The sequence below is a fragment of the Macaca mulatta genome, chromosome 9 (genome assembly GCF_049350105.2).
Source record: "Macaca mulatta isolate MMU2019108-1 chromosome 9, T2T-MMU8v2.0, whole genome shotgun sequence".
In the NCBI taxonomy this organism is placed as follows: domain Eukaryota; kingdom Metazoa; phylum Chordata; class Mammalia; order Primates; family Cercopithecidae; genus Macaca; species Macaca mulatta.
In genome coordinates this window covers 58,652,526-58,677,703 of record NC_133414.1, presented here as the reverse complement: position 1 = coordinate 58,677,703, position 25,178 = coordinate 58,652,526, and the positions used below count along the sequence as shown (strand labels likewise).

Genomic DNA, 25,178 nt, shown 5'->3' with positions numbered 1-25,178 from the left:
AGGCCCTATTCTAGGCTCAGGAAGGCAAAGATTATTACCATTATAACTCTGTCCCCAAAGGGCTCCAATCTATTTAGCATTAAGCATATGTAGAGTTTCAGAAGGAACCAGCGGCGAGACTGGTGAATCAAAGCTTAGTGCCTCACCATACTCCCCCAGTGTATGCTCAATAGTTCGTTGAACTGTGGAGATAAGTTGGTGGGTAGGGTCTCAGAAGAATGAGAGGACAGGAGACACAGCTTAGGTGTTTAGTTTCATATTAGACCGGCTCCTCTGAGCCAGAAGTCGAGGATGAGTGAGCCCGCACCGGGAGCGAGATGACATTGTCAGCTGAATAACCCACGTAGTGAAGGAGGTTCACGGAGTTGGAAAATCGGTAGGCGGAACGAGGCAGTGGGCTCCCATGTTAGGTTGAAAGGCAGGTGTTAGCTTGAAGCCAGTTACTGTTTACCCCGCAGCTCAGTAGCTTGGAAACTGGAGCAGGAGGCCTGGCTGGGCTTACCCAAAGCTGGGATTTGAGCCCAGGGTGCCTACTCCATTGCCTGGCCTACAGTCCTCAGTAACTTGTACGAGGACCACAGAAAGTTACCTGTTTTCACCCTTGTCTTCAACCAAGCACGGTAATGCCCCCATTTTCCAGATGAGGCAATTGAGGCCAGAAACATTAGGGGTCGTTGAAGCCCGAAGAGGATTTGTTCAGGGCAGGCCGGCCCAAACGCACCAGGAGTGCCCCTGGCTCTGGAGAGGCCACCTACTGGACAGCATTTGCCTGTATCGCCTATCCCCAGCAAATCAGGCGCCTGGAAGAGGATCCCCGATGGGTCCGACGGAGAGCACTCCGGCAACCCCGCCGTTCCCAGCAGGCCGTGCGGCCGCCCTCAAGACGGCCGCGTGGGCAAGAGTCAGGGGTGCGGTGTTGCTAGGAATAAAAGATCAACATCCGGGCCTTGTAACCCACAACCTCCAGGGAATGCCAACAAGGCCCTAGCGCCCTGGCGCCCCTGCAACGGCCCACGTCCGGGTCCAGGCCCGCCCCGCCAGCGCTGATTGGAGGGTAGCGAGAGCGCCGTCCAGCGATTGGTAGGTAGTGTCACAAAAGGGGCGGGGCGCGGCGGTCGCAGAGCGTTGTCGGTCAGTGCCTTACGTGGAGTCGCTCGTGGGGTCGCTGGGCCCTGTCGACCTGTGGGCGGGCGAGCGAGCCAGCGGACAAGACTGCGGGTGAGGCTGAGCTAGCAAGCGGCCGGCAGGGGGGGCGCCCGGGCTGCGAGCCGCTGAGCCCAGCCGCGCTGCCGCCGCCGGCCGTAGTAGGGCCGGAATGGCGCAAGGCCGGAGTGGTGTTGCCGCTCGGCGCCTGGCTGCCGGGTAGCGTCCCGTCCCCGCCCCTCGCCTTGCGGCCTGACGCCGGCCGCTGCTGCCCGGGGACCGGAGCGGCGGGTCGCCTTTGCCCAGGACACACGCTCTGGCGTTTGTTCCTTTGGGCGTGACGCCAGCTTCAACGGGTACCCGGCTTTCCCGACGGGTGCTGATCTCCGAGTCGCTGTTGTCACGCGGTCTGCTGTGCTCCAGATTCAGGCCCGTGGGTCTGGGGAGCCCGGATTGGTCTTGGAGGAGCAACGGCTGCGCAGGTGACTCGGTGGCCTCAAGTGTGTAGGTATCAGGATGGCGCGAGGAGATGCTGGCTGAAATATTTCCCAATTCCGCTTGCAGATAAACTCCGTACTTGAGCTTAGGCTACAGACAAATTAGGCGGTTGATGTGGTTCTGTACCTCGTATTTAGAACTTTAGGGATGTTTTCACATTATCAGTAAAGGAAGATCTGTGTCACAGTTTTAATGGCAGCTTCATATTCTGGATATCTTTATGTTTGGGAAAATGTTTCAAAGGTGATGCTCTTCTGTAGCTAAGCTTTAGAGCAGAGGATGGAGCAAATTCTGAGTTACTGAAATTACGTATTCAGCGCTATTGCCTGTTTACCTTTAACTTCCGTTTCATCTTTGGAGTTGTGTTTTTGGAACTTTTTCAGAAGAGATGAGAGAAATGCTTTGGGAATTGATTTTTTCTTTTTTCTTTTTTCTTTTTTTTTTTAAGTTCTAGGGTACATGTGCACAGCGTGCAGATTTGTTACATAGGTATGGTGCCATGTTGGTTTTCTACACCGATTACCTCATCGTTTACATTGGGTATTTCTCCTAATGCTGTCCCTCCCACAGTCCACCTCCCCAGACAGGCCGGTGTGTGATGTTCCCCTCCCTGTGTCCAAGTGTTCTCGTTGTTCAGTTCCCACCTCTGAGTGAGAACATGCAGTGTTTGGTTTTCTGTCCTTGTCATAGTTTGCTGAGAATGATTGTTTCCAGCTTCATTCATGTCCCTGCAAAGGACATGAATTCATCCTTTTTTTATGGCTGCATAGAATTCCATGGTGTATATGTGCCACATTTTCTTAATCCAGTCTATCACTGATGGACATTTGGGTTGGTTCCAAATCTTTGCTATTGTGAATAGTGCCGCAATAAACATACGTGTGCATGTGTCTTTATAGTGGCATGATTTATAATCCTTTGGGTATGTACCCAGTAATGGGATGGCTGGGTCAAATGATATTTCTAGTTCTGGATCCTTGAGGAATCGCCACATTGTCTTCCACAATGGTCGAACTAATCTACAGCCCCACCAACAGTGTAAAAGTGTTCCTATTTCTCCACATCCTCTCCAGCATCTGTTGTTTCCTGACTTTTTAATGATCGCCATTCTAACTGGTGTGAGATTGTATCTCATTGTGGCTTTAATTTGCATTTCTCTGATTGCCAGTGATGATGAGCATTTTTTCATGTGTCTGTTGGCTGCATAAATGTCTTCTTTTGAGAAGTGTCTGTTCATGTCCTTTGCCCGCTTTTTGATGTGGTTGTTTGTTTTTTTCTTGAAAATTTAAGTTCTTTGTAGATTCTGGATATTAGCCCTTTGTCAGCTGAATAGATTGCAAAAATTTTCTCCCATTTTGTAGGTTGCCTGTTCACTCTGATGGTAGTTCCTTTTGCTGTGCAGAAGCTCTTTAGTTTAATTAGATCCCATTTGTCTCTTTTGGCTTTTGTTGCCATTGCTTTTGGTGTTTTAGTCATGAAGTCCTTGCCCATGCACATGTCCTGAATGGTATTACTTAGGTTTTCTTCTAGGGTTTTTAGGGTTTCAGGTCTAACATTTAAGTCTTTAATCAATCTTGAATTAATTTTCGTATAAAGTGTAAGGAAGGGATCCAGTTTCAGCTTTCTGCATATGACTAGCCAGTTTTGCCAGCACCATGTATTAAATAGGGAATCCTTTCCCCTTTTCTTGTTTTTGTCAGGTTTGTCAAAGATGGTTGTAGGCTGGGTGCGGTGGCTCATGCCTGTAATCCCAGCACTTTGGGAGGCCAAGGCAGGTGGATCATCTGAAGTTGGGAGTTCGAGACCAGCCTAACCAACATGGAGAAACCCCATCTCTACTAAAAATACAAAAAAATTAGCCGGGCATGGTGGCACATGCCTATAATCCCAGCTACTAGGGAGGCTGAGGCTGGAGAATCGCTTGAACCTGGGAGGCCGAGGTTGTGGTGAGCCAAGATCACAACATTGCACTTTAGCCTGGGCAACAAAAGCGAAACTCAATCTCAAAAAAAAAAAAAAAAAAAAAAATCAGTTGGTTGTGATTTTTGCACATTGATTTTGTATCCTGAGACTTTGCTGAAGTTGCTTATCAGCCTAAGGAGATTTTGGGCTGAGGCAATGGGGTTTTCTAAATATACAACCATGTCATCTGCAAACAGGGACAATTTGACTTCCTCTTTTCCTAATTGAATACCCTTTATTTCTTTCTCTTGCCTGATTGCCCTGGTCAGAACTTGCAACACTGTGTTGAATAGGAGTGGTGAGAGAGGGCATCCCTGTCTTGTGCCGGTTTTCAAAGGGAATGCTTCCAGTTTTTGCCCATTCAGTATGATTTTGGCTGTGGGTTTGTCATAAATAGCTCTTACTATTTTGAGATACGTTCCATCAATACCTAGTTTATTAAGAGTTTTTAGCATGAACGGCTGTTGGATTTTGTCGAAGGTCTTTTCTGCATCTATTAAGATAATCGTGGTTTTTGTCGTTGGTTCTGTTTGTGTGATGGATTATGTTTATTGATTTGCATATGTTGAACCAGCCTTGCATCCCAGGGATGAAGCCGACTTGATCGTAGTGGATAAACTTTTTGATGTGCTGCTGGATTCGGTTTGCCAGTGTTTTATTGAGGATTTTCACATCGATGTTCATCAGGGATATTGGTCTAAAATTCTCTTTTTTTGTTGTGTCTCTGCCAGGCTTTAGTATCAGGATGATGCTGGCCTCATAAAATGAGTTAGGGAGGATTCCCTCTTTTTCTGTTGATTGAAATAGTTTCAGAAGGAATGGTACCAGCTCCTCTTTGTACCTTTGGTAGAATTTGGCTGTGAATCCATCTGGTCCTGTACTTTTTTTGTTGGTAGGCTGTTAGTTATTGCCCTCAATTTCAGAGCCAGTTATTGGTCTCTTCAAAGATTCCACTTCTCCTGGTTTAGTCTTGGGAGGGTGTATGTGTCCAGGAATTTATCCATTTCTTCTAGATTTTCTAGTTTATTTGTGTGGAGATGTTTATAGTAGTCTCTGATGGTAGTTTGTATTTCTGTGGGATTGGTGGTGATACCCCCTTTATCTTTTTTTATTGAGTCTATTTGATTCTTCTCTCTTTTCTTATTAGTCTTGCTAGTGGTCTATCAATTTTGTTGATCTTTTCAAAAAACCAGCTCCTGGATTCATTGATTTTTTGAAGGGTTTTTTGTGTCTCTGTATCCTTCAGTTCTGCTCTGATCTTATTTATTTCTTGCCTCCTACCAGCTTTTGAATGTGTTTGCTCTTGTTTCTCTAGTTCTTTTAATTCTGATGTTACGGTGTCGATTTTAGATTTTTCCTGCTTTCTCTTGTGGGCATTTAGTGCTATAAATTTCCCTCTACACACTGCTTTAAATGTGTCCCACATATTCTAGTATGTTGTGTCTTTGTTCTCATTGGTTTCAAAGAACATCTTTATTTCTGCCTTTGTTTCATTATTTACACAGTAGTCATTCAGGAGCAGGTTGTTCAGTTTCCATGTAGTTGTGCAGTTTTGAGTTTCTTAATCCTGAGTTCTAATTTGATTGCACTGTGGTCTGAGAGACAGTTTATTATAATTTCTGTTCTTTTACATTTGCTAAGGAGTGCTTTACTTCCAACTATGTGGTCAGCTTTGGAATAAGTGCCATTTGGTGCTGAGAAGAATGTATATTCTGTTAATTTGGGGTGGAGAGTTCTGTAGATGTCTATTAGGTCTGCTTGGTGCAGAGTTCAAGTCCTGGATATCCTTGTTAACCTTCTGTCTTATTGATCTGTCTAATGCCAACAGTGAGGTGTTAAAGTCTCCCATTATTATTATGTGGGAGTCTAAGTCTCTTTGTACGTCTCTAAGGACTTGCTTTATGAATCTGGGTGCTCCTGTACTGGGTGCATATATAGTTAGGATAGTTAGCTCTTCTTGTTGAATTGATCCCTTTACCATTATGTAATGGCCTTCTTTGTCTCTTATGATCTTTGTTGGTTTAAAGTCTGTTTTTATGAGAGACTAGGATTGCAACCCCTGCCTTTTTTGCTTTCTGTTTGCTTGGTAGATCTTCTTCCATCCCTTTATTTTGAGCCTTTGTGTGTCCTTTGCACGTGAGATTGGTCTCCCGAATACAGCACACTGATGGGTCTTGACTCTTTATCCAATTTGCCAGTCTGTGTCTTTTAGTTGGGGCATTTAGCCCATTTACATGTAAGGTTAATACTGTTATGTGTGAATTTGATCCTGTCATTATGATGTTAGCTGATTATTTTGCCTATTAATTATTGCAGTTTCTTCATAGCATCAATGGTCTTTACCATTTGGCATGTTTTTTCAGTGTCTGGTACCAGTTGTTCCTTTCCATCTGCTTCCTTCAGGAGCTCTTGTAAGGCAGGCCTGGTGGTGACAAAATCTCTCAGCATTTGCTTGTCTGTAAATGATTTTATTTCTCCTTCACTTATGAAGCTTAGTGTGGCTGGATATGAAATTCTGAGTTGAAAAATCTTTTCTTTAAGAATGTTGAATATTGGCCCCCACTCTCTTCTGGCTTGAAGTTTCTGCTGAGAGATCCACTGTTAGTCTGATGGGCTTCCCTTTGTGGGTAACCCAACCTTTCTCTCTGACTGCCCTTAACATTTTTTCCTTCATTTCAGCCTTGGTGAATCTGACAATTATGTGTCTGGGGGTTGCTGTTCTTGAGGAGTGTCTTTGTGGTGTTCTCTTTATTTCCTGAATTTGAATTATGGCCTGCCTTGCTAGTTTGGGGAAGTTCTCATGGATAATATACTGAAGAGTGTTTTCCAATTTATTTTCATTCTCCCCGTCACTTTTAGGTATACCAATCAAATGTAGATTTGGTCTTTTCACATAGTCCCATATTTGTTGGAGGCTTTGTTCATTTCTTTTTACTTTTTTTCCCTAAACTTCTCTTCTTGCTTTATTTGATTCATTTGATCTTCAATCACTGATACCCTATCTTCCACTTGATCGAATTGGCTATTGAAGCTTGTGCATATGTCACATAGTTCTCGTGCCATGGTTTTCAGCTCCATCAGGTCATTTAAGGTCTTCTCTACACTGTATATTCTAGTTAGCCATTCGTCTAATCTTTTTTCAAGGTTTTTAGCTTCCTTGTGATGGGTTCGAACATCCTTCTTTAGCTCGGAGAATTTTGTTATTACCGGCCTTCTGAAGCCTACTTCTGTCATCTCATCAAAGTTAGTCTCCATCCACCTTTGTGCCGTTGCTGGCGAGGAGCTGCGATCCTTTGGAGGAGAAGAGGTGCTCTGGTTTTTAGAATTTTCAGGTTTTCTGCTCTGGTTTCTCCTCATCTTTGTGGTTTTATCTACCTTTGGTTTTTGATGTTGGTGACCTACAAAAGGGGTTTTGGTGTGGATGTCCTTTTTGTTGATGTTGATGCTATTCCTTTCTGTTTGTTAGTTTTCCTTCTAACAGTCAGGTCCCTTACCTGCAGGTCTGTTGGAGTTTGTTGGAGGTCCACTCCAGACCTTGTTTGCCTGGGTATTACCAGTGGAGTCTGCAGAACTGCAAATATTGCAGAACAGCAAATATTGCTGCCTGATCCTTCCTCTGGAAGCTTTGTCCCAGAGGGGCACCTGCCTGTATGAGGTGTCAGTCGGCCCCTACTGGGAGGTGTCTTCCAGTTAGTCTACATGGCGGTCAGGGACCCACTTGAGGCGGCAGTCTGTCCGTTCTCAGAGCTCAGACACTGTGCTGGGAGAACCATTGCTTTCTTTGAGCTGTCAGACAGGATGTTTAAGTCTACAGAAGTTTCTGCTGCCTTTTGTTCAGCTATGCCCTACCCCCAGAGGTGGAGTCTATAGAGGCAGCAAGCACTGTAGCCCTGCGGTGGGCTCTGCCCAGTTCAAGCTTCCCAGCTGCTTTGTTTACCTACTCAAGCCTCAGCAATGGCAGACACCCCCTCCCTGCTGGGCTGCTGCCTTGCAGGTCAATCGCAGACTGCTGTGCTAGCAGTGAGCAAGGCTCCATGGGCATGGGACCCACTGAGCCAGGTGCGGGATGTAATCTCCTGGTCTGCTGGTTGCTAAGACTTTGGAAAAACCACAGTATTTGAGCGAGAGTGTTGCGTTTTTCCAGGTACTGTCTGTCACGGCTTCTCTTGGCTAGGAAAGGGAAATCCCCTGACCCCTTGCTCTTCCCAGGTGAGGTGACGCCCCACCCTGTTTTGGCTCGCCCTCTGTGGGCTGCACCCACTGTCCAACCAGTCCTAATAAGATGGACCAGGTACCTCAGTTGGAAATGCAGAAATCACCCGTTTTCTGCATTGATGACGCTGGGAGCTGCAGACCGGAGCTGTTCTATTCGGTCATCTTGGAACAAACCAGGAATTGATTTAGAAATCTTTTTGGTGTCATTACTCTTAATAGCTAGATATATAATTGTAAAAATTCTGGAAGTACTTTTTTCTCTACCTGCCCCCATTTTTTTTTTTTTTTTTTTTAGATAGTGTCTGTCTGTGTTGCCCAGGCTGGAGTGCAGTGGCATAATCATAGCTTGCTGCAGCTTGGAACTCCAGGGCTCCAGTGATCCTCCCACCATACCCTCCTGAATAGCTGGGACTACAGGTGTGTGCCATCATACCCAGCTAATTTTTTTTTTTTTTGAATTTTGTAGAAACAAGGGTGTCGCTATGTTGCCCAGGCTGGTCTCAACCTTCTTGCCTCAAGTGATTCTCCCACCTTGGCCTCATGAATTGCTGGGATTACAGGCATGAGCCACTGTGGCCAGCTTTTTTTCTGTTTTCTTTGTTTCCTGTTCCCCTTCTTTTTTTTTTTTTTTTTTAGCTGTTTTTCCATCCCATCTTGAAGTCTTCATTGCCCCCTCATTTTCCAAGATCATGAGTCCCACAGTATACTCAGCTAAGCATGACCACACACCATTTCAAGAAGCCATTCATGGATCCAGCTTTTAGTACTGGCTAGGTCTTTGGCCTGCCGCAGCTTCCATTTGCTCCTCAGCTACCCTCTAGGCATCCAGTCTGGCTTAACCAGATTTCATGGCCTCATTTTGTCCTCTGCTACAGTGATTTCTACTCCTGAGGAGAAACATAACTATTTAGAGGGAAGCATTTTTGCTTTTGGTTATCAACCTTGGTTCTTTTGGGATATTGGAAATTATCCCATTGACTGGACCCAGACTTACAGTGGAAGTTCCAGCACAATTAATGCTATTCGGGTTTGTTCTTTTTCTTCTGGCTTATAGTTACATTATCCATTCTCATTATAGATGAAGAACTTCCAAATCTGTTTGTTACCTTCTACCCTCCCCCAGCCTATTATTTTCAGGGTCTCACTATGGAAGAACACTGTGGTGAAGGAAACCCTCCAGATTCCTTGGGCAGGCATAGTCACTCATGTCTTTATTTCTGTCATGTTCATTTTGCAGTCCTGACACCTGACTTCTGTTGCTAGAGCTGCTACTATGTAGTTAGGAGTACTTTTGCCTTCGGGGATACGCACACTGGCAACTCTATAGTATACTCTTATTTGATATAGCATAGGTATGTTTTTAAGAATTCATGTTATCCAAAATTGTAAAAGCAGTTGCTTAAATGAGTGAAAGAAAGAGGATTAAGGTTAGAGAGCTCCATACAAAGTCATATATAAGCAATGCAGCTTAGTATTAAGATTGCAATACTCTCCAAATCTATAGACTTGATACAATCCCTGTCAAAATCCCAGCTGACATTTTTGCAAAATGGGCATACTTAAAATTCATATGGCAATTCCAGGAACCCAGAATACCCAACAATCTAAAAAGAGAAGAACAAATCGGAGGCTTCACACTTCCTGATTTCAGAACTTACTACAAAGTTACAGTAATTAAGATACAGTGGTACTGGCATAGGTAGATCGACAGAATAAAGAGTCTGGAAATAAAGCTTCACATTGACAATAAATTGGTTTTTAACAAGGATCCAAGAGAATTCAATTGGGAACAAATGGTTATTCTGACAAGTAATACTGGAACAACTGGTTATCCACATGCAAAAGAATAAAGTTAGACCCTACCTCACACCATACACAAAACTAAATTGAAATTAGACAATAGACCTAAATATAAGAGCTAAAACTATACAATTCTTAGAAAAATACATAAGTCAATCTTTATTACCTTGGGTTAGGCCAAGCTTTTTAAGTATGATAAAAGAAAAATAGCCAAATTAGAGTTTAACAAAATTAAAAGCTTTTGTTTCGAAAGATACTATCAAAAGACAACCCACAAAATAAGAGAAAATATTTGCCATTCATATATCTGTTAAGTGTTTTTATCTAGAACATGTAACATACATACATATCAATACAATATCATACAACTCAATAAAAAATCCAATTAAAAATAGACAAAATATATGAATAGGCATTTCTCCAAAGAGTGTATGCAAATGGCCAATAATCACATAAAAAAGATGTACAATATAATTAGTTTTTAAAGAAATGGAAATCACAGCCACAGCGAGATACTACTTCACACCCACTAGGATAGCTTTAATCGAAAAGAAAGAAGTATTGGCAAGGGTGTGGGGAAATTGGCACCCTCATTCATTGTTGGTGGGACTCTAAAATGATCCATACCATTTAGAAGACAGTTTGGTAGTTCCACAAAGTGCTAGACATAAGAGTTACCACATAACCCAGCAAAGCTACTTCAAAGAGGAAGGAAAACATATGTTTACACAAAAACTTGCAGTTGAATGTTCATCTTAGCATTATATGTAACAACCCCAAATTGGAAACAACTCAAATGCTCATCAACTGATGGATGGATAAACAACATGAGATGTATTGCTACAAGGGACTATTATTCAATAATAAAAAGGAGTGAAGTACTGATATATCTTAGAACATGATAAACTTTGAAAACATTATGCTAAGTGAAAGAAACCAGTCACAAAAAGTCATATGTGATTCTATTTATGTGAAATGTCCAGAATAGACCAATTTGGAGATAGAAAGTAGATTAGTGGTTGCATAGGGTTGAGTAGGGGACTGGGGGAATTTGGGAGTGATGGTTACAGGGTATGGGGTTCCTTTTAGAGGTGATGAACATTTTTTAAAGCAAATGTGGTGATGGTTGCACAACTCTGTGTATATAATAAAAACCATTGAATTTTAGACTTTAAATGAGTGACTTTTATGGCATGTGAATTACATTTCAATAAAGCTTCCTTTTTTTTTTTTTTTTTTAAGATGGAGTCTTGCTCCATTGCTCAGGTTGGAGTGCAGTGGTGCAATCTCAGCTGACTGCAACCTCTGCCTTCTGGACTCAAGCGATTCTCCTGCCTCAGCCTCCTGAGTAGCTGAGACTACAGGCATGCACCACCATACCCGGCTAATTTTTGTATTTTTTTGGTAGAAACAGGATTTTGCCATTTTGGCCAGGCTGGTCTCGAACTCCTGACCTCAGGTGATCCGCCCACCTCAGCTTCCACTTCCAAAGTGCTGGTATTACAGGTGTGAGCCACTGCGCCCGGCTCTCAATAAAGCTATTTTTAAAAAGGCTTACTCTCCTCACCAGAAAGATGTGTATCATTTGTCTTAGTTTAAGTTCAAGGCCCTCCTGTATAGAATTTTCACAATTAATAGCAATAGCAATTTGATCATTCTTGTGCTCCTAGTTCTATACTTGTCATTTAGTTTACTACTTCTATTTGTTGGGCTTACCACTCATACTCATTAGCCATTGTATGTATGTGAGCAGAGATTGTCTAATATTTATTACCAATTTTAATGTCATCTTAATGCTGTAATATCCTCTGGAATCCGTTGATGATTTAGTGAGTACTACTTTATTTTTTTGAGACGGAGTCTTGCTCTGTCGCCCAGGCTGGGGTGCTGTGGCATGATTTCGGCTCACTGCAAGCTCTGCCTCCCAGGTTCATGGCATTCTCCTGCCTCTCCTGAGTAGCTGGGACTACAGGTGCGTGCCGCCACACCCGGCTAATTTTTTTTGTATTTTTAGTAGAGATGGGGTCTCACCGTGTTAGCCAGGATGGTCTCAATCTCCTGACCTCGTGATCCTCCCGTCTCGGCTTCCCAAAGTGCTGGGATTACAAGCGTGAGCCACAGCACCCGGCCTAGTGAGTACTACTTTTAAGCAACCTATTATGATTGTTGGCATTCCTGTTATCCAGTATGATTCAAATATACAACAGGAGTAGGCATGGTGGCTCATACCTGTAATCCCAGCACTTTAGGAGGCCAAAGCAGGAGGATTGCTTGAGCCCAGGAGTTTGAGACCAGCCTGTGCAACATAGAGATACCCTGTCTCTACAACAAATATAAAAATTAGCCAGGTATGATGGTGCATGCCTGTAGTCCCAGTTGCTTTGGAGGCTGGGTGGGAGGATTGCTTGAGCCCAGGAGGTTGAGGTTGCAGTGAGCTGTAATCATTGCCACTGCATTCCAGCTCAGGGCAACAGAGCAAGACCCTGCCTCAAAAAAAAAAAAAAAAAAAATATATATATATATACACACACACACACACACACATATATGTCAAATGGCTGGGCACGGTGGCTCACGCCTGTAATCCCAGCACTTTGGGAGGCTGAGGTAGGTGGATCACGAGGTCAAGAGATCGAGACCATTCTGGCCAACATGGTGAAACCTTGTTTCTACTAAAAATACAAAAATCTTCTGGGCATGGTGGTGGGTGCCTGTAATTCCAGCTACTTGGGAGGCTGAGGCAGGAGAATTGCTTGAACCCGGGAGGCGGAGGTTGCAGTGAGCCAAGATTGTGCCACTGCACTCCAACCTGGTGACAGAACAAGACTCTGTCAAAAAAAAAAAAAAAAAAGTCAAATGTACAATGGTTGTAAAGTTATGCTTTGTATGGTATAGAAGACATAATTTATATGTTTTAGAAAAGGATATGAATAAATTTTTCAAAGCCTTGCAAAAATGTACTGATGTGTTTGTTGAGTTTGGTTTATACATCATTTAACAACGAAATTATTTGTTGAGCATGTACTATATATATAAGTAACTGTGCTGAGCTCTCGTATGATATATTTTTATAATATAAAAAATATACCTATTCTTAATAATCTTATGGTCTAGATGGGAGAGTGATTTCAGAAACAAATGTGAAAAGTTCAGGATTAGACATAGTTAAAAGCACTAAAGTGAATTCTGGGGCTGTCTGGAAGATTGATATGGACCACAGGTACATGAAAAATCTTTATGGACAAATACGACTTTCAGATAGGCTTATTAAAAAAATTCTTGTTTTTTTAGGTACAAAACTCAAAACATGAACAACAATATATATTACCAGTCTTCAAACCTGATTTGGCTAGAACTGGAATACAGTTGCCTACGACATATTTTAGAAGAACTAGAAAAATCAAAGTAATGGATAACAGAAAAGAGCCTCCATTCTTCAATGATGATAACATGGGACCATATTACTACAGACTTCATTTCTATGATACCATGGAGCTCTTCATTGAAACATTAACTGGAACATGTTTTGAGCTGAGAGTTTCACCTTTTGAAACTATTATTTCTGTGAAAGCAAAAATTCGAAGATTGGAAGGTACTCATCTTTCTTTGTTTTTAGGATATGAAAATTAAATTTATTCAATAATATCTAGTAATTTTTAAAGTATTTTAATGGAGACAATTTCAAACATATATGATGTTAGAAAGAATAAGATACTGAACCCCCTTCTACTCCCTCTCTCCAACATTTATCAGCTTATGAACTATTTTGTACCCGTTGCTGTGTTCACCATATTCTTTGGAAGCAAATCCCTGGCATCATGCTGTGGTGTGAAGTAGTATTTTAGAGTAACTTTCAGCAGGTTATGGTGACATGCAACTTCTGCCTTAACTATTTTATAGTTACTTTTAATGTTACTTTTTATTTTACTTTTAATGGGAAATAGTAATTATATTCCCTTCTAGGGATCTTATTTCCCTTTTTACACTGCTTTGCAACCACCATTTTTTTTTTTTTTTTTTAATGTGGAGGTTTTCCGAAAAGAGTTTTTGGCTTACATTTACATACATTCAAAGTTCCCTTAGCATAGCAGGGGTGCTGAATAATGTGTAACGTCTCTTTTGTGGTTTGTATATTTGCAAAAAGTGCCTAAAAGTGCACTTTTTAAAAATTAAAAATTAAAATTAGTCTTTTTCTTTTCATTTTGCAGATTTCTGCAATAAGTAATGTTTGCCATTTGTAGTTGTTAAAAATCCAGTTTTGAGTAGAAAATTAAATTGTTCCATATAACAGTAAATGGATCTTTGTTGATGAAACCAGCTGGAACTTGCTTGTAATATAAAGGTAGTGACTAGGGTTGCCCTCCAGCTGGTTTAAGTTCAGAATTATAGAAGGATGAGGAGGGTTAGAATTTTTCATTTTTGTGAGGTCAAGGATTCTGATACATGAGCTCCTGAATATTTGCTATTTCTCTAGCCCCAGGAGACATCCTACTGAAGTAAGTGGCTGGCCGAGTCCAGTGACCACATCAGCACATTCAGTAATGGCTCTTGAAGCTTTTGTCTGCCCTAAATGATTTGGTGAGGTCTAGAGTCATAATAGTCTATTTTGACTTTGTTCTGCTTTGCAATTTATATCATAGTTTAGAGGATACCTTTTTTGGAGCATGAAGATGAAATCCTCTTGTGTTGTATATTATCTCTGTATTTTTAATCTCGTTCATGAATTTTAAATAATCTCTATGCAGCAGAAGCACTTTAGAGAGAGTTCTGTTTCAATCTTTTTGTGTCAGAAGAGTCAACTTGGGTTTAGAGGAGATTAATAACTCATCCAAGGGGAAATACTTAGTTTCCACGAGTCAGAACCAGAGCCAAGTTATAGATTCCTTGTCCTCTGTAGGAGGAGACATTGTAGGGACAAAAGCAGTGGCTTTGTGGTTATTAGACAATTGAATCTAAGTTTAAATGTTTATGAACAAATACAGATATTAGGAAATTAAATAAGGTAATATGTAAAATACCCTACTGTCTTAGTCTCCTGGAGCTGTCATAACAAAATACCACAGACTGGTGGCTTAAACAACAGAAATTTATTTCTGTCTGAAGGCTGAATATCAGGGTACCAGCATGGGCAGGTTCTGGTGGAGACTCTCCTCTAGGCTTGCCCACTGCATTTTCACTGCATCTTCACATGGCAGAGAGAGAACATAGTCTTCCTTTTTTTTTTTTTTCTCTGAGACAGAGTTTTGCTCTCGCTGCCCAGGCTGGAGTGCAATGGCACAATCTCTACTCACCACAACCTCTGCCTCCTGGGTTCAAATGATTCTCCTGCCTCAGCCTCCCGAATAGCTGGGATTACAGGCATGTGCCACCACGCCCAACTAATTTTGTACTTTTAGTCGAAATGGAGTTTCACCGTGTTGACCAGGCTGGTCTCGAACTCCTGACCTCAGGTGATCCACCTGCCTTGGCCTCCCAAAGTGTTGGGATTACAGGCATAAGCCACCGCACCCAGCCGAAAAATACATTTTAAGCCCTTTCTGGGTGATCTATTTTATACCCTGGAAGACATTGGGGGTCACACGGTGTGAGTCAGACTCTCCAAGTTAGAGGGATATGGAATACGGAGGGCAGAGGTGAGGCTGCTTGGGTTTATCCTGCTGGGAAAATGATTATTCTGCCAGACTGCTTTTCCTTTAGGGGAAGTTTTTGGTAAGTTGAGTACTAGAGCCTGGTGGGGAGAGTGGGGAGGATGGAGGGGCTAGTGGAGAAAGGGCTGAAGGAGTGTACTGCATTAGGAACAAGGAGGCTGCAGCAAGGGAGGAGCAGGGCCTGCTCAGGGACTTGCAAAGGGCCTCGAAAAAGGGGACTGGAGTGCCGAAGGCTTGCTGCCTGGCTTCAGATTACTGGCTGCCCAAATTACTTAACCTCTCTTTATCTTAGATGTCTCAGTCTAAAATGGAAGAATAATAGTATTTATCTCAAAGGGTTGTTCTCAGGATTAAATGAGTTAAAGGTGAAGTGCTTAGCAGAGCGATCCTCCTGCCTCAGCCTTCCAAAAAGCTGGGATTACAGACGTGAGCCACCATGCCCAGCCCTCTTCCTTTGTTTATGTAGATCTGAGTTTCTGACCTACATCCTGTTTTCTGTGAATAATGTCTTTTAACATTTCTTGCAATATGGGTCCACTGGCAACAAATTCCACCATGCTCAGCCCTCTTGCTTTCTTTATGTAGATCTTAGTTTCTAACCTACATCATTTTTTTGGTGAATAATGTCTTTTAAGGTTTCTTGCAAAAAAACCCAGATTTTAACTTTTCTTGTTTGTCTGAAAAAGTATTTCTCCTTCATTTCTGAAGGATAATATTTCAGGGTATAGAATTCTAAGTTGGTGTTTTTTTTCTTTCAACACTAAATATTTCACTCCACTCTTTTCTTATTTGCATGACTTCTGATGATAAGTCGCCTGTAGTAATTATCTTTGCTTCTCTTTAGGTAAGGTGTTTTTTTCCCTTTTCTGCCTGATTTAAGGATTTTGTCTTTGTCTTTGCTTTTCTACAGTTTGATATAATACGTTGAAGGTGTAGATTTTTTGGTAGTTATTGTGTTTGGTATTCTCTGAGCTTCTTGGATCTGCGGTTTGGTATGTTTCATTAATTTTGGAAAATTGGGCCATTATTTAAGTATTTCTTCTGTCTCATTTTTTCTTCTGATATTCTAGTAGCACCTTTTGAAATTGCTACAACTTTTGAAATTGTCCCACAGTTAATAGATGTTGTTTTTGTGTGTTCTTTTTTCTCTTAACAGTCCATTTTGCCAAGTTTATTTTGTTTTCTTTGTTTCTTTTATTTATTTATTTTGAGATGGGATTTCACTATGTTGCCCAGGCTGGACTCAAACTCCTAGACTCAAAATAATCCTTGTGCCTCAGCCTTTCAAGTAGTTGGGACTACGGGTGCATACCACTGTGCCTCTCCTAGGAAGTTTCTGTTGCCATTTTTCAAATTTCCCGATTCTTTTCTCACCACATCCAGTCTGCAGATGACCAATCAAAGGCATTCTTTATTTCTGTTAGTGTTTTTATTTTTAACATCTACTTTTTATCCTTAAAGTTTCCATCTCTGCTTGTATTATCAATCTGTTATTTCATGTTGTATACTTTTCCATTAGATTTCTTAGCATATTAATCTTAGCTGTTTTAATTTCCCTGTCTGATAATTTCAAGATCTCTGCCATATCTGAGTCTATTTCTGATGCTAGTTTTCTCTTTTCAGACTGTGTGTTTTCATGTCTTTTAGCATGCTTTGTAATTTTTAGTTGAAAACCAGATATATCAGGTAATAAAAATTGAGGTAAATAGGACATTAGAGTGATGTTTTATCTTCAACTGGCTAGAAATTGGGCTGTGTTTAATGTTTGCTGTAGTTGCAAGTGCTAGAGGCTTCAAATTCCTCTCATTTTCTTGTTTTGTCTCCCCTGATGCCTTTGAGTTTCCCTGAAGACTCCTGCTTAGAGTTTGTGTCTTACAATTCTTTCAGTTGTAATCCACTGTTGTTTTACTGGAGCCTTGTTAGTGTGGTGGTGAGATATTGGGAAGAGGGGGAACATTCTGTAATCTTACGATTAAATCTTTCAGTGGGTCTGTGCCTCTGGGCTGGGACCTTCAAAGTGTGTCTTAGCTTCTCTTCTCCCTCAGCTTCTAGTAGTTCAAGTGAGGTGGGGAGGCTAGACGGGCCTGGTGTACTGGCCCTCAGTAATTTCCCAGTCTCATGCTGGTCCACACTCAGCCTCTATGAATTCATCAAAATTACCATGTAAGTGTTCCTTCCAATTCATGACTTTGGAGGCTTCTGCTTCACATAAACGGATCTTGACTCTGACTCTCTGGGTTTGCCTATCTCAACAGATTTTGTTATGGTGGTTTACCTTACTACCTAATTTCTCTGATGGCACCAGGAAAAGTTGTTGGTTTTCAGTTTGTTCAGCTTTTTTTCTTGTAAGGAGTGGTGAATTAAAAGTTCTCCACATATCAGAGCTGAAACTAGGAGTCTCAACTTCTTAAAAACATAACCATTTATTTTAAAATTCCAATAACTGTGTTAGCTATATCCTATAAGTTTTTGGTAAGTTGAATGTCAGTGTTATTAAATTCCAAGTACTTGTTTTGCTAAAAATATTTTTTTGTTTAAAAAATTGTAATAGTTACTTAAGGGCTTTGTAATCACAGCAATATATATGATTAGATAGCTTCGATCATTTTTTGTAGTTTATACACATTGTTAATTTGCTAACTAATAATACTGAGCATGTTTTCATTTGTCTCCAGATTCTAACAAACCATTTTTTAGGAAGATATAATTTACATATCATACAATTTACACATTGTATTAGTTTGCTAGGGCTGTCATAGCAAAGTATCACAAACTGGGTGACTTAAACAACAGAAAGTTACACAGTTTTGGAGGCTGAAAATATGAAATTTAGCTGGTGAGTGTCAGGTCCTTCTGAGGGCTGTAGAATCTGTCATATGCCTCTCACCCAGCTCCTAGGGATTTGCTTTCAATCTTTCTAGTTCATTGGCTTATTCAAGGCATCACCCTCGTCTTCTTACATGATAATCTCCTTGTATCTGTGTGTATCTGCCTCCAAATTTCTCGTTTTTATGTGGATACCAGTCATATTGGATTAGGGCCCTCCTTAGTTACCTCACTTTAACTTGAATACATATGTCAAGATTCTATCTTCAAATTAAGGTCACATTCTGAGGTATAAGGGGCTTAGACTTCAACATAAGAATTTTGAAGGGACACAGTTCAACCCATAACAAGTATATCGTTCTGTTGGTGTTGGCAGACATATACTATCATACAGTCACCACCACAATCAAGATATAGAACAGTTCCATCACCCATCAGAATTCTCCTGTACTTTTTGTGGTCAATCCATTCCTCTATTCCAAGCCCCTGTCGTACTCACTGATCTGTTTCTATTCCTGTAATTTTGCCTTTTTTAGAATTTTATATAAATGAAATAATATACTTTATAGTCTCTTAAGTCTGGTTGTTTTTCACTTATGCATAATACATTTGAGACTTATCATATTGTTACATGTATCAGTAGTTCATTCTGTTTATGGCCGAGTAATGTTCTGTTATAAGGAAGTACCATAGTTATTCATTCCCAAGTTAAGGGACATCTGGGTGGTTTTTAGTGATTACAAATAAAGTCATATAAATTTTCACATACACATTTTTATGGAAGCATAGGTTTTTATTTCACTTGGGTGAATACTTAAGAGTGGAATTGCTGAATTGCATAGGAAGTATATATTAACTTTATAAAACTGCTAAATTATTTTCCAGAGCGGCTGTTACCATTTTGTGTTTGTATGAGTAATACGTAAAAGTTCTGGTTGCTCTGTATCCTTATCAGCACTTAATAATATTGTCTGGGTTCTTTTAGTTTCAGTTTTTGTTTCATTTTTGCTATTATAATATGAATTGGCAATATTTCACTGTGGTTTTAATTTACAGTTTCCTAATGACTGATGATGTTATGCATCTTTTAATCTGCTTGTCATCTGTCTTAATAAGTTCAGGCTGAGAGGCTGAGCCAGGTGGATCACTCATGTCCTGGAGTTCAAGACCAGTCTGAGCGACATTGTGAAACCCTGTCTCTACTAAAAATACAAAAATTATCTGGGCGTGGTGGCATGCGCCTGGAGTCCCAGCTGCTCAGGAGGCTGAAGTGGGAGGATCGCTTCAGCTCAGGAGGTAGAGGTTGCAGTGAACTAAAATTGCACCATTACACTCCAGCCTGGGCAACAGATGAGAACCTGTCTCAAAAAAAAAAAAAAAAAAGTTCAGGTTGCTGTCACAGAATACCATAGATTGGATGGCTTAAACAACAGAATTTTATTTCTCATAGTTCTGGAGCTGGGAAATCCAAGATTACCCACAGGTCTAGGGTCTGGTGAGGGCACTCTTTCTGGTTTGCAGACAGCTGTTTTCTTTCTATATCCTCTCATGGTAAAGAGAGAGAGAGAGGGAGATCATCTCTCTTCTAAGGACACTAATCCCATTCTTGAGGACCCTACCCTCATGATCTAATTACCTCCAAAGACCCCCAACCTTACCTCTGATACCATTATATTGGGTATTTAGGCTTCAGCATATGAATTTGAGTGGGTGAATACAAACACTCAGTCTGTTGCATCATCTGTATCTTTTCTGGTGAAGTGTCTATTCAAATTTTTGTTGTTTTCTTGTTACTGTGTTTTGAGTTCTAATGCTTTTAACTTTTCCATTACAGATTTTTGTTTGTTTGTTTTTGTTTTTGAGACAGGTTCTCACTTTGTTACCCAGCCTGGAGTGCAGTGGCACAATGACAGCTCACTGCAGCTTTGAGCTCTCAGAGACAGGGTTTCACCATATTGGCCAGGCCGGTCTCAAACTCCTGACCTTGTGATCTGCCCACCTCAGCCTCCCAAAGTGCTGAGATTACAGGCGTGAGCCACCTCGCCTGGCCAATTCCCTCTTCTTCAATCTTTTGGAATAGTTTGAGTAGGATTGGTACCAATTCTTTTCTTTTGTTTTTTTTGGAAACGGAGCCTTGCTCTGTCACCCAGCCTGGAGTGCAGTGGTACGATCTCGGCTCACTGCAACCTCTGCCTCCTGGGTTCAAGCAATTCTCCTGCCTCAGCCTCCCAAGTAGCTGGGACTACAGGTGTGTGAACCACACCCAGCTAATTTTTTGTATTTTTAGTAGAGATGGGGTTTCACTGTGTTAGCCAGGATGGTCTTGATCTCCTGACCTCGTGATCCACCCATCTTGGCCTCCCAAAGTGCTGGGATTACAGGCATGAGCCACCGAGCCTGGCCAGTACCAATTCTTTTTTTTTTTTTTGAGATGGAGTCTGGCTCTGTCGCCCAGGCTGGAGTGCAGTGGCCGGATCTCAGCTCACTGCAAGCTCCGCCTCCCGGGTTTACGCCATTCTCCTGCCTCAGCCTCCCGAGTAGCTGGGACTACAGGCGCCCGCCACTTCGCCCGGCTAGTTTTTTTGTATTTTTTAGTAGAGACAGGGTTTCACCGTGTTCGCCAGAATGGTCTCGATCCCCTGTCCTCGTGATCCGCCCGTCTCGGCCTCCCAAAGTGCTGGGATTACAGGCTTGAGCCACCGCGCCCGGCCTGTACCAATTCTTTGAATGTCTGGTAGAATTAGTCTGTGAATCCATCTAGCCCTGGGCTTTTTTTTGTTGGCAATTTAAAAATTACGGATTCATTGTCACTGCTTGTTATTGGTTCAGGATTTCTATTTCTTCCTTACTTAAGGTAGGAGGATTGTATGTTTCTAGGAGTTTATCCATTTCATCTAGATTGTCTAGGTTGTGTGCATAAAGGTATTTGTAGTAGTCTTGAATGATCTTCGGTATTTCTGTGGTGTAAGTTGTAATGTCTCCATTTTTATTTCTCAGTGAGTTTATTTGCATCTTCTGTTTTCTTTTCTTGATTGATATAGCTAATGGCCTGTGGATTTTGTTTATATTTTCAAAGAACCAACCTTTTGTTTATTGATCTTTAGTATTTTTTTGTTTCAATTCAATTTAGTTCTGCTCTGATCTTTATTTCTTTTCTTCTGCTAGCTGTGGATTTGGTTCGTTCTTGTTTCTTTAGTTCCTTGAGGTGTGATGTTACACATCAAACTGTGATGTCAGTTTGTGACTTTTCAGACTTTTTGATGTAGGCATTTAGCACTATAAACTTGCCTCTTAGCACTGCTTTTGCTGTATCTCAGAGGTTTAGATAACTTGTATCACTATTATCATTCCTTTGGAAGAATTTCTAAATCTCCATTTTGATTTCAAAATGTTAACCCAAAAATCGTTCAGTAGCAGATTGTTTAATTTCTGTGTATTTGGAGTTGATTTCTAATTTTATTCCACTGTGGTCTGGGGGGATACTTGACAGAATTTTGATTTTTAAAAATTTTTTGAGACTTTTTTGTGCCCTCTCATATGATCTTGGAGTTTCATGTGCTGATGAGAAGAATGTATATTTTTCAGTTCTTTGGTCGAATGTTCTGTAAGTATCTGTTAGTTCTATTTGTTCTAGAGTGCAGTTTAAGTCCATTGTTTCTTTGTTGACTTTCTGTCTTGATGACCTGTCTAGTGCTGTCAGTGGAGTGTTAAAGTCCCCCACTATTGTGTTGTTGTCTATCTCTTTTCTTAGTAGTAATTGTTTTATGAATCTGGGAGCTCAGGAGTTAGGTGCATATATATTTAGGATTGTAATATCTTCTTGTTGGACTGATCCTTTTATCATTATGTAATGACCTTCTTTGTCTTTTCTTTTTTAAATGTTGTTGCTTTAAAGTCTGTTTTATATGATATAAGAATAGCTATTCCTGTTTGCTTTTGATTTCCATTTTAGGCCTTAAATATTAAACTCTTCAGGCCTGATTCATGATATCTTTTTTTTTTTTTTTTTTTTTTTTGAGATGGAGTCTCACTCTGTTGCCAGGCTGGAGTGCAGTGGCGCAATCTCGGCTCACTGCAACCTCCGCCTTACAGGTTCAAGTGATTCTCCTGCCTCAGCCTCCCGAGTAGCTGCTACTATAGGCGCCTGCCACCATGCCTGACTAGTTTTTGTATTTTCAGTAGAGATGGGATTTCACCATGTTGGCCAAGATGGTCTCAATCTCTTGACCTCGTGGTCTACCTGCCTCGGCCTCCCAAAGTGCTGGGATTACAGGCATGAGCCACTGTACCCAGCCCAATATCTTTTTTTTTTTTTTTTTCAACTTTTATTTTAGGTTCAGTGGATACATGGGCAGGTTTGTTACATGAGTAAATTGTGTGTTACTGAAGTTTGGTGTATGAATTATCCTGTCACCCAGGATGTGAGCCTGGTACTCGATAGGTAGTTTTTCAACCCACGTCCCTTTCCTCCCCATGTAGTCCATAGTGTCTATTGTTCCCATCTTTGTGTCCATATATACTCAATGTTTAGCTCCTGCTTATAAGTGAGAACACACGGTATTTGGGTTTTCTGTTCCTGCATTTGTTCTCTTAGGATGATGGCCTCCAGCTGCATTCATGTTGCTGCAAAGGACATAATTTTATTATTTTTATGGCTGCATGGTGTTCTGTGGTGTATATGCACCACATTTTATTTGTCCAGTCCACTGTTGCGGGGGCGTCTTGATTGATTTCATCTCTTTGGTATTGTGAATAGTGCTGTGATGGACATACCAGTGCATGTGTCTTTCTGATAGAACAATTTATTTTTCTTTGGGTATATACCCAGTAGTGGGATTGCTGGGTTGAATGGTAGTTCTATTTTAAACTCTTTGAGAAATCTCCACATTGCTTTCCACAATGGCTGAACTAATTTGCATTCCCACCGGCAGTGTATGCGTTCCCTGTTCTCCTCAACCTTGCCAACACCTGTTATTTTTTGACTTTTTAATAATGGCCATTCTGACAGGTGTGAGCTTGTATCTCATTGTGGTTTTGATTTACATTTCTCTAATGATTAGTGATGTTGAGCTTTTAAAATATATTTGTTGGCCACATATATGTCTTTTTTTTTTGAGAAGTGTCTGTTCATGTCCTTTGCCCATTTTTTAATGGGGTTGTTTTTTGTTTGTTGAATTAAGTTCTTTATAGCATATAGATATTAGACTTTTGTCAGATGCATAGTTTGTGAATATGTTCTCCCATTCTGTAGATCATCTCTTTACTCTGTTGATAGCTTCTTTTGCTGTGCAGGAGCATGTTATCTTGCCTTTTAAAGGGCTCTCTATCTTATACCTTGTTTTAGGACCAGAGAGTTGTTGCAACATCTGTTCTTTTCTACAGTGAATGGATTGGACTATATCTCCTTTTAGGCATGCCTTCTGTAAATTTTAGCACCTAGCATTCAATTTAGAAGAATGTTTAATTTATTAGTACTCTTAGTTCCTTAATGAAATAGATTTGTATCATACTCTTTTGGAGATGCTATTGAATTCTTTTAACACTTTTTTTTTAATAACTTTCCCTTAAGGTATTCCCATCTGTCGACAGCACTTAATTTGGAATAACATGGAACTTGAAAATGATTATTGCTTGAATGATTACAAGTGAGTGTAATTGCATATTGGCTGTTTTGTAGGCACTTAGTATTATGACTCCATATGCTAATATTTGTCTTTTGAACTCTTAGATCATGTCTCTTTTTCTTCTGAATAGTTCAGATTCCTAGATTTCATCATACATCCTGAACTTTAGATGCATTAGTTTGGTACTCTATACTGCTTAACCTTTATCCTCTGATACGTTTATGTTCCCTTTTCATTTTTCATGTCAAGCTGTTTATCTCTTGCCTTTTGAAATCCTCCTATTATCTTCTTGCCTACTTTGCTCCTTTCTTTGAATATTGAACCATTCCTTCCTGGCCATGTTCCTTTTCTTTCTGTCTTTACAAGAGTTTTGGATAAGAGAGAATTGTTCTTCCCAAAGTCTTTCCTTTCTCATTAAGCCCTGCTTTTGTTACTAAGCAATGCTGTGTGCACCAGTGACTACCAACATACTTTCTGACACTTTGTCTCTCTTTATTTCTCCCCTCTTTCACATAATTCATCACTCCTTTCTTAAGAAAAGGGCAAAAGGATAAGAGGCAGTGTGGAATAGCTGTAAGAGCACTGAGAGTCAGGGGACCTTGTTATTTTTCTATTTTCTATTTTATTAAATAGATTTGCTATTTTCTACACTTTGGGTCTTGGGCAAGCCACTTTTGTTCTCTGGGCCTCCTTGTCCTTAATGTGAAATGAACAAGCTAAAACACATAGTCACAGCGGTCTTTTCCAGTATGTTTATTCTTGGATTTCTTTATGGCTTATGAGAATTTGTTTCACTTCTTTTATTATTTGTACCAATAAATACGTTAACATTTTATATGTATTTACATTGCTATATCTTTTTATATTTTAGAGAGTAGGCACTCTCCCTGATAAGCCAGCATGTAATTATGTGTACATTTAGCACTGAATGCATTTTGATGATTATGATTTATTTTTGTGTTAACTCTCCACAGCATTTCAGAAGGGTGTACCTTAAAGCTAGTTTTGGCTATGCGTGGCGGACCTATAAATACCAGAAGAGGTAGGCATATATATACATATATATATATATATATAAAAGCAATTTGACAGTAACATTCTTTATGTCAGTTAGTATTTTTATAGCCTCAGGTTTCATTTAGGTTTCCTTTCTGCTATTAGGTCTTAGAAAAATCACATTTGGTTCTCTAGGCATTGTTCTTTAAAACCTAAATGCCTAGAGGCTGGAACTCTAAAATACAATTCAGAAAAATCACCTGATTCCTGGTCCAATTCAGGGAGATTTAAAAATAAACCTTTTGCCAATATAGGGAACAGAAATGGAATGACATACTGTAAGTATTATGTTACCATTGTGTTTAGTTTCATAGGAATCTTGTTTATTTTTAAATCTACCGGATCTTCAATTCCTGAGATTATGATTGTTTTGCAAAATTCCAACATTGCCTGTTTACTTGGTTTG

General features: G+C 40.5%; 1 protein-coding gene across 8 annotated transcripts in view; it reads left to right on the top strand.

Annotated features, from left to right (window-relative positions):
- The first annotated feature begins 1,120 nt into the window (after positions 1-1,120).
- Positions 1,121-25,178, top strand: part of ZFAND4 (zinc finger AN1-type containing 4) — a 58,309-nt gene continuing 34,251 nt past the window's right edge. For 3 of the 8 annotated variants that reach the window (XR_001447076.3, XM_015146929.3, XM_015146931.3), the window contains exons 1-4: positions 1,121-1,647; positions 12,910-13,210; positions 23,662-23,737; positions 24,691-24,758. Coding sequence is in view for 7 of the 8 variants with exons in the window: in XM_015146929.3 (XP_015002415.3) it covers positions 13,027-13,210; positions 23,662-23,737; positions 24,691-24,758 (328 nt within the window). In the remaining variant the exon portion in view is untranslated. The remainder of the gene's footprint in view (positions 1,648-12,909; positions 13,211-23,661; positions 23,738-24,690; positions 24,759-25,178) is intronic. The other 5 variants (XM_015146936.3, XM_015146934.3, XM_077946351.1 and 2 more) reach the window with 5 other exon arrangements.